Raw genomic sequence first — 10249 nt, forward strand, 5'->3', positions numbered from 1 at the left:
CTATGGGAGTATGGAGGGGGTGACCAGTTACTAATTTAAATATTTAAATGTGCCATTCCCGGCTACGCCCCGTCCATATTCCAAGAGTACTCCAGTGCCCCCTTTGGATTCAAAGAAAAGGATTTAACTGGTAAGTACCAAAATCCTACTTTCTGCCAGTTCTGAGCTGATGGCATTGCCGGACGTCTTCCTTTCTTAGGGAAGTAAGTATAATGTGTCTTTCAATTGATGCACTAAATTTCCTTGGCTGACCACTGTATCTACGGTCCTCAACGCTGCCCGTTTTCTTTGTGCTTCTACAAAAGTGCTTGTACAGCACATATTGAAACTCCACTCTGCTTTGAAATCTTTGCCTGGAAGAGACCTTGCTAATGCAGTTTAACTTTGTGTCTTGTTGCTGTGCTCAGCCTTGTCATCTTGTATGACTTATGACATCAAATTGTCTCCTACAACCTCACCTTTTATAGCAGAGTTTGGCTGTTCCTCACCCAGTTTTATACCTCCTAGACAGTTGTTTCTGTTTCAGTTAATGACTGTGTTTCAACTTACATATGAAAATTATGATCATTATAACCTGTTTGGTATGATTGGTTAATTATACACCTGACTATAATCCTACAAAAACCCTGACTTTGTGCAAGTGTACCTTGAAGATTTGATGCTGTTTTGAAGGAAAAAGGGTGATCACACCAAATATGGATTTGATTTAGAATTCTCTTCTTTACTTGTATTTTGTTAATTGATAAAAATAAACTACTAAAACTTCTATTTTTTTTTAAAACATTCTTATTTTGCAGCATTTTTCCCACACCTGCCTAAAAGTTTTTCACAGTATTGTATATACACATATATGCACATAAATTAATATATATTTCTTATTTATCCATTGGGGACACTGGAATTATGGGTATAGTGGAGCAGGAGGAGTCTTGGGCACCAAATAATTAACTTCTTTGCAGACGGCACAGGCTCCTCCTCCCCTGTACCCCAGCTTGCAGCAGCCACTGTGTAGCTGGGCACGCTTTTTCTAACTTATTTTCTCTTACGTCCTAGAGGATGGTGGGGTCCATATTAGTACCATGGGGTATAGATGGGTCCACCAGGAGCCATGGGCACTTTAAGACTTTAATAGTGTGGGCTGGCTCCTCCCTCTTTACCCCTCCTACCAGACTCAGTTTAGAAAATGTGCCCGGAGGAGCCGGTCACAGCTATGGGAACTTGTGGAGCTTCTATGGTTTTATTTATTTTTTTAAGAGTAATTAGGCACAGGGAGGCTGCTGGCAACAGCCTCCCTGCTTCGTGGGACTTAGGGGGGGGAGTAGTGTCCAACCCTCTGAGGTTAATAGCCACTATCTCCGCTGACAGAACTCTGAGCTCCTGAGGGTGATGATCGTTAGCCCCCGAGGCGACCGCTCACTCCCGCAGCATGAGTCAGAAGGTCGAGGTGGTGTGTGTGTCACCGGTGACCCAACAAGTGCGGAGCTGGTGTGCATGGCGGCTACAGGGTTGGAGCGCAGTACTAACACTGCGCTTCGGAAGGCTCAGTGGTACAGGTGCGGCGCTGTGAGGGGTGCCCTGGGCCAGCACAATACCCTTACAACTGGTCACTCAGGCTATCAGGGGCTTGGGTAACGCTGCTAGTGCCATTACCTCAGGCCAGTATAAATATTCAAAGTGTGGGAAGATGCACCATGTTTGGGAGCGGAGCTTCTCAGAGCAGACCCAGCAGCTCACCAGCACCATTTTATCCTTGCAGATCCACACTCTGAGATGCTGACAGGGAGCGCTGACCCTCCACGACTAGCTATTCTGTGCGGTACCAAGGGGGTTGTAGAATGGGGTTGGGGGGGGGCTGTCTATTAACTATGTAGTTCTATTAAGGGTACACAGTCAGCGCCAGGCAATTATTCTATAACTGCCTACTGGGGTGCTGTGTGTGCTGGCTCCAAGCTCTGTGTTTCTCTGAAGGTACTTGGGGGAAACTGTGTCTGACATTTTCCTGTGTGCGTGTGTATGCAGCTTAACCATGTCCAGGGACTCTGTCTTGTGCGGCAGAATATGTATCTTCTCCAGAGGAATCCATTCCATGTACACAGAAATGTAATACACTGCTCAAAAAAATAAAGGGAACACTTAAACAACACAATGTAACTCCAAGTCAATCACACTTCTGTGAAATCAAACTGTCCACTTAGGAAGCAACACTGGTTGACAATCAATTTCACATGCTGTTGTGCAAATGGAATAGACGACAGGTGGGAATTATAGGCAATTAGCAAGACACCCCCAGTAAAGGAGTTGTTCTGCAGGTGGTGACCACAGACCACTTCTCAGCTCCTATGCTTTCTGGCTGATGTTTTGGTCACTTTTGAAAGCTGGCGGTGCTTTCACTCTAGTAGTAGCATGAGACGGAGTCTACAACCCACACAAGTGGCTCAGGTAGTGCAGCTCATCCAGGATGGCACATCAATGCGAGCTGTGACAAGAAGGTTTACTGTGTCTGTCAGCGTAGTGTCCAGATCATGGAGGCGCTACCAGGAGACAGGCCAGTACATCAGGAGACATGGAGGAGGCCGTAGGAGGGCAAGAACCCAGCAGCAGGACTGCTACCTCCGCCTTTGTGCAAGGAGGAACAGGAGGAGCACTGCCAGAGCCCTGCAAAATGACCTCCAGCAAGCCACAAATGTGCATGTGTCTACTCAAACAATCAGAAACAGACTCCATGAGGGTGGTATGAGGGCCCAACGTCCACAGGTGGGGGTTGTGCTTACAGCCCAACACCCTGCAGGACGTTTGGCATTTGCCAGAGAACACCAAGATTGGCAAATTCGCCACTTGCGCCATGTGCTCTTCACAGATGAAAGCAGGTTCTCACTGAGCACATGTGACAGTCTGGAGACGCCAAGGAGAACGTTCTGCTGCCTGCAACATCCTCCAGCATGACCGGTTTGGCAGTGGATCAGTAATGGTGTGGGGTGGCATTTCTTTGGGGGGCCGCACAGCCCTCCATGTGCTTGCCAGAGGTAGCCTGACTGCCATTAGGTACCGAGATGAGATCCTCAGACCCCGCTGGTGCGGTTGGCCCTGGGTTCCTCCTAATGCAAGACAATGCTAGACCTCATGTGGCTGGAGTTTGTCAGCAGTTCCTGCAAGACGAAGGCATTGATGCTATGGACTGGCCCGCCCGTTCCCCAGACCTGAATCCAATTGAACACATCTGGGACATCATGTCTCGCTCCATCCACCACAGACTGTCCAGGAGTTGGCGGATGCTTTAGTCCAGGTCTGGGAGGAGATCCCTCAGGAGACCATCCGCCACCTCATCAGGAGCATGCCCAGGCGTTGTAGGGAGGTCATACAGGCACGTGGAGGCCACACACACTACTGAGCCTCATTTTGACTTGTTTTAAGGACATTACATCAAAGTTGGATCAGCCTGTAGTGTGTTTTTCCACTTTAATTTTGAGTGTGACTCCAAATCCAGACCTCCATGGGTTAATAAATTTGATTTCCATTGATAATTTTTGTGTGATTTTGTTGTCAGCACATTCAACTATGTAAAGAACAAAGTATTTAATAAGAATATTTCATTCATTCAGATCTAGGATGTGTTATTTTAGTGTTCCCTTTATTTTTTTGAGCAGTGTATTTTGTCTCAGCCTTCCGAATCCGAGCCCCAGTGGGTAGCTTCTATTAAGGGAATGATATCCTAGATTTCTACTAGGATTGCGCATTATGAGATTGAATCACAGATTTTAAAACAATCTATGGAGGTTTTTTCTGGTTCTGTCCCCACTACCTCAAAATCCCCTGGTGTATACCCCAAGAAACGTGCGCTTGCTCAGATTATGCAAGTCGACACGGACACCGACTCTGACACGGCAGACGGTGATGCGAATATGCGGGGGGAGGTGAGGCTACCCTGGCAAGAGGAGTGCAACTCATGAATGAGGCTATTAGAGATGTGTTACACATTACTGACAAACCACCTGAACAGGTAGAGGAGGATTACTTTACGGACAATAAGAAAGCCTCCCTGACCTTCCCTGCGTCTAAAGAATTAAACGCATTATTTGAAAAATCTTGGGAAAGTCCAGAAAAAAAAATCCAGATCCCAGAGAGGGTTCTTGTGGCTTTTCCTTTCCCTGAGGATGATGGAAAAAAGTGGAAAAACCCACCTATAGTAGACGCTTCTGTATCTAGACTGTCTAAAAAGGTGGTTTTAACTCCCTGGGTCTACCGCTTTGAAAGAACCGGCAGACCGCAAGATTGAAACTACGCTCAAATCCATATACACTGCTCTTCAGGAGTGGCGTTAAGGCCCCCTATTGCCTGTGCATGGATTTCTAAAGCCATAGTAAGTTGGTCAGGCACATTACTGGAGGACTTAGATTCTCTGGATAGAAGTGACATTGAGGGTTTTTTTTTACGTAACATACAGGATTTGGCGGGTTTTATGGTGGAGTTCATTAAGGACCTGGGTAATCTGACTACAAGGACATTGTCCATGGCTGTCTCACCACGCAGGGACTCTGGCTACGCCAGTGGTCTGCAGACGCTGAATCCAGGAGAAGTGTGGACAACCTACCCTTCACAAGTCTGGCTCTATTTGGGGAACCATTGGATGCGTGGATTTCCACGGCAACCGCTGGTAAGTCAACCTTTCTTTCCTGGATCAAGTGGTCCGGGTCTCATCTGCACATGCACCAGAGGATACGTCTGTCGCCGAATGCCAGGATTTCACTCCTGTAGTGGCTACAATTGCCTCACCTTCTAGAGGGCCGCAGGTTCGGGATTCAGAACTGGATCCTTCTAACCACGGATGCAAGTCTCAGAGGTTGGGGTACAGTCACCCAAGGGCAAACCTTCCAAGGAAGGTGGTAAAGTCTGGAATCCATTCTTCCAATCAACATTCTGGAACTAAGGGCCGGGTACAACGGTCTTCTACAAGCGGCACATCTTCTACAAGATCGGGCCATTCAGGTGCAGTCGGACAATGAAACAACGGTGGCCTACATAATCCGACAGGGCGGAATGAAGAGCAGAGCTGCAATGTCAGAGGTAAAAAGAGTCCTCCACTGGGCAGAAAGGCACGTGTTGGCGCTGTCAGCAATCTTCCGGGAGTGGACAACTGGGAAGCGGACTTCCTCAGCAGACACGATCTCCATCCAGGAGAGTGCGGCCTCCATCCGGAGGTGTTCACGGAGGTGGCAAATCTTTGGGGTGTACCTCAAATAGATATGATGGCCTCCCGTCTCAACAAGAAGCTTCGGAGGTACTGTTCCAGGTCAAGAGACCCACAAGCAGTGGCGGTGGATGCTCTGGTAACTCTGTGGGTGTTCCAGTCAGTGTATGTGCTTCCTCCACTTCCACTCATTCCAAGGATTCTAAAACTCGTAAAGAGAACAAGAGTTTAGACAATCCTCATTGCTCTGGACTGACCAAGAAGGGCTTGGTACGTGGTTCTTCTGAATCTACTGCTTGTCACAGAAAATCGGACTGTTTGTCCTGTATGATCCCAAGAAAATTGGGTGTCCTGCGTCTAAGCAGATGATCTCTCGCTGGATCAGGGTCTCTATCCAGCATGCATATTCTATGGCAGGATTGCCGTGTCCCAAATCTGTTAAGGCCCACTCTACTCGTAAGGTGGGTTCTTCCTGGGCGGCTGCCCGGGGTGTCTCGGCTTTACAGCTTTGCCGAGCGACTTCTTGGTCTGGGTTGAACTCATTTGCTAAGTTCAACAAGTTCGATACTTTGGCTGCTGAGGACCTAATGTTTGGTCAATCGGTTCTGCAGGAGCCTCCGCGCTCTCCTTCCCGTTCTGGGAGCTTTGGTACATCCCCATGGTACTAATATGGAGCCCAGCATCCTCTAGGACGTAACAGAAAATAGGATTTTAATTACCTACCGGTAAATTCTTTTCTCGTAGTCCGCCCATCGCTTTGTGATCCTGCAGTGGTTACTTGGTTCAGTACTGCTTTGTTCTTGGTTAAGTACTGTTTTGTTACTTGGTTAAGTATTCTTATTCAGCAGTTGCTGAGTTTTCAAACTGGTTTGCTTGGTTTGCCTTATGTGAGCTGGTGTGAATCTCGCCACTATCTGTGTATTTCCTTCTCTTGAAGTATGTCGTCTCCCCGGGCACAGTTTCTAGACTGAGTCTGGTAGGAGGGGCATAGAGGGAGGCGCCAGCCCAAAGTGTTAAAGTGCCCATGGCTCCTGGTGGACCCGTCTGTACCCCATGGTACTAATATGTACCCCAGCATCCTCTACGGACTGCGAGAAAAGGTAATTAAAATCCTATTTTTTTATCTTTACACTTGAGTGGTCAGTGGGAGCTTCGTCACACTATACCCATGGTTCTGTTGTCTCCATGGACTCTTAAAAATATTGTACAGATAAGAACCAAAATTTCGTTCTTTATTTTTATTCCACACTGTTGTCTGTCCTGTTATAATTAGGTTGTTATGCAAATGTACCTTTTTGAAAATAAATAGATTTAAGTAAATAGTGCCCAAACTATAACATTAACCTATTGGGTCTCAATTAGGATTATTGTGTAGTTCTGGATAGTGAGACACTTGAACAGCATTGTGACAGGCATTTGTTCACACACTGGCTGTCCATCACTACACAATCTCCGAAGAAATAGTTTAATAGGTTAGAATGTTATAATGACATTGTCGAGATCCTATTACCATCCTGAGGCCACTGTGAAGATATTACTATTATTTAGTGTTAGTTTCTAAAATTTTGAAGGTTTCTAGATCTAGTCAATGTAGGAAAAATAATGGTTTATGTTCATTTTAGACTTTACATTTAAAATCTGGGTTTACAATAGTGATGAGCGAGGTTCGGTTTTACTCGGTTTTACTCGGTTTTACTCGGTTCTCAAAACGGCATCTTATTGGCTATCCAAAACACGTGACATCCGTGAGCCAATAAGATGCCGTTTTGAGAACCGAGTAAAACCGAGTAAAACCGAATCCGCTCATCACTAGTTTACAATAAGGTTGTGTAGACTTCTTCTATTAACTGTCTATTGAAAGGTACAATCTGTCCCTTGAGGTTAAAGTGAATGGATGGCTGTAACAGCATTGTATCCAGCTCATAAATAACTTCTGTTTTTTTGTTTTAAAGGGTGACAATTCGATATCCATTGATGGCAAATGCAGTGAAGCAACACTCCTCAGCAGCCTTCTCAGTGAGATCAAATCTACATTTGCAGAATCATGAGTGAAGAGGAACCCCTTCCCTACATTTTATCCTCATCCTCTCTGCTCCTCCGGTACAGCGCAATCAGAACTGAAAGTGAAAAGACTGACCCGCAAAAGCATGTTCAAGCCCCTCATTGCAGGATCACCAATTTTACAGTCACATGGAAATGGAGACTTTTATCATGCCTAATTTTTTTTTTTTTGTTTATTATTAATACAAAATACTGGAGTAAATTCTATTTTTTGTTATATATACCGCAGTAGTAACTCTTTGCAGTGATAGAACAGCTGTTAATTGAGATCTCACATTCAGCAATATTGCTGTTGAATGTGTGGGACATCTTCGGACAGTAATATGTTATTACTGCCACTCAGCGTATATGCCTGCATTAAACACCAGGCTTACACACTGTTTTATTATTAGCCCCAAATACATTAATATACAACATAAATATTTGCTGTAATTGATTTCCCATCAGTATTGTGCTGAACTGTGGCTTGTAAACAAAGTCCTTTTTGTATCTCTGTAGTAGATCTGTCATCAGTCAGGCCCCTCACTATTCATTAAAAAGTGAGGAACTGTTTTAATTGCTTAGAACGATTGTCCAACATAGCACTTCTACTGAATATAACAGAAAATCTGCCTTGTTTGCTGTGTTGCATGGATTGCCTGTAATGAGAGAGAGAATATTTAATGTTCTTGATTACTTTTATGTCCTTGCTACACATCTCAAGTCTTATTTATGTGCAGTTATGAGTTATGTGCCCCTTTTAATCTCTATTGCACTCTTAGTGGGCCTGCAAGACATTCCTAAGTATATCTTTATTTGCCTCCCCTTCATAACTGGAAAATCCAAGTTTGCTCTTCCTAGTGTGTCTTATTTGTTTGTGTGTGGGTTTTGTTTTTGTTTTTTGCTGGTTTGTTCTGTTTCTTTCCCTTGTGTTTCCCTCATATTAGCTGTACCTTTAAAATAAGTTTGTTTTTTTTGTACATGTAACAATGTTGTGGTGTACAGTCTGATTAGCAGAAGTTATGATAACCATTAACACCTTTTGCCTTCATAGAAACCTGATGTTTAAATAACTAAAGATCTGTTAAGGTAAAAGATGTTCAGATTCAAAAATCATGTGGGGACCTGGGGAAATAACTGGTGGTGCCTTAACATAACATTCTAACACATTACCAAGTGAGGCAAGTGTACAAAAATGTTAAAGGATCCTAACCCATGCCTTTTCAGAAATGAACTTCCTAACACCCAATTGTAGGAAGAGATATTGGTCCATCAGCAGAAATAGACTGCAACATTTGGATAAGATACCACTATTATATACAAACATCTATTTATTTCACATTTAAAATAGATGTAAAGAATTGTGTATTATTGTAACAATAGTGCATTGTAAAAGATCATTTACGTTAGTGTAACTTGCTGGTCCTGCAAGAAATTTTTGGCAGGTTTGGTGGGTAGCTTTTTTTACTTTTTAACCTCTGCAACCCTTTTCTAAATAAGTCTTGGTGGATTTCCCTGTTACATTTGATGTTTGCGACAGAAGAAAAGCAAAACAGGCTGCAGATCAAGCCTGTAAACAAATAAAGTATTAGCATTGTTACTACATCTTTATAAACACTAAACTGCAGTCTGTACCAAGCAACAGTCATCGCTCAGCAACCATTACACTTGTGTGATGAAACAATCAAATTATTTTTACACTTATAAAAGCTTTGAAGGTTATGTCTTGAGTTAGTAAGATAATGCACAACTTAAGTACAGGAAAGCAACTGCAAGAGCAGAGGGTAGAAAAGAAAGCATTTAGCTATGTGTAATACTGTACTTGTCTTGCTTGTCTACAGCCTGTATGAGGGCATTCTTTAGCTGTGCTCCTACAATATCACTATTGGATTACAATATGTCCTCCCCTTTCTGCACTCCTTTTGGTGTGTTGTATGCCCAGGCCCTGCACATCCTGTGTCCTAGTCTCAGATTCCAGATCTCTTGAAAAAAATGTCTGTACATTTTCATTGTTTCTATCCCCAGCCTTGCCCTCTACCACATCCGCATGTAGAGTATTTTTTATCCAGGACCCTGTTTAGTGATTCTAGAAATTTTCAAAATGTATGTGTGATAAATTTGCTATTCACATTCCCTTAAAGAGGGCAGAGAAAAGGTACCACAAATGCTGCTGTGATTATGTCAAGATGATCCACAATAAAATATGGAAATGGTTATGAAACACTGGTGTAAAAGGTTTTTTTGTGACTTATTTTGAAACATTGAACATAATATGTGCCGGTTTAATAATTTTGGAGAGAATATCTAAGACATGCTTACTGGGATTCTTTGTTTTCATGTTATAGTGATCATCATGTTTTTAATATTGCAGATACCCACAAAATCTCGCTCAGAATGTAAAGGCAATTCTGTTAATGGAGTTTTTTTCAAGTTTTAGAAAAAAATAACTTCTACATAATTGTGGCCAGGTTTCAATGTGTCCTCTGCTGTATTACAGTTGGAACCATGGGGGTCATTCTCACTGCCTTTTTTTTGCAGCTGTGCGATCGGCTCTGAACAGCGCATGCATATGGTCCGCAATGCGCAGACGCGTTGGCCGCCGGCAACGGCCGTCGCCGGGCAGCGACGGATTGAAAGAAGAAAGAGTTTGCAGCGGCGAACGCCAGAAGATTGACAGGAAGAACGCCTTCATGGGCGGCAACTCACCATTTTCAGGGAGTGTCCAGGAAAAGGTGCCCGGCCATTTCCAGGGAGGGTTCCTGACGTCAGCTCCGTCCAGGATCATTGCAGTGGCTGAGTAAGTATTGGGCTGTGCAGAAACTGCACAAACTTTTGTTTGTGCAGCTCACTGCACAGCCGATCGCACCCCTGCACAGCGATTCCCCCCTCCCCTGTAGGTGGCGATAACCTGGTCGCAGCAGTGCAAAAAAAAGCCTGCGTGCGACCAAGTCTGAATTAGGCCCCATGACATCTGCATTCCAGAAGGTACTGGACTCCTGGTATGCTGAAGAGCTGTCAACCAGA

At 44.2% G+C, this 10249-nt stretch overlaps 1 protein-coding gene across 3 annotated transcripts in view; it reads left to right on the top strand.

The window, feature by feature from the left end:
- Positions 1 to 9446, top strand: part of AP3D1 (adaptor related protein complex 3 subunit delta 1) — a 560201-nt gene extending 550755 nt beyond the window's left edge. For all 3 annotated transcript variants that reach the window (XM_063914795.1, XM_063914794.1, XM_063914796.1), the window contains exon 33: positions 7138 to 9446. In XM_063914795.1, coding sequence (XP_063770865.1) covers positions 7138 to 7233 — 96 coding nt within the window. In that variant the 3' untranslated portion in view covers positions 7234 to 9446. The remainder of the gene's footprint in view (positions 1 to 7137) is intronic.
- Positions 9447 to 10249: the final 803 nt, after the last annotated feature.

Source organism: Pseudophryne corroboree, chromosome 1 (genome assembly GCF_028390025.1).
Source record: "Pseudophryne corroboree isolate aPseCor3 chromosome 1, aPseCor3.hap2, whole genome shotgun sequence".
In the NCBI taxonomy this organism is placed as follows: Eukaryota; Metazoa; Chordata; class Amphibia; order Anura; family Myobatrachidae; genus Pseudophryne; species Pseudophryne corroboree.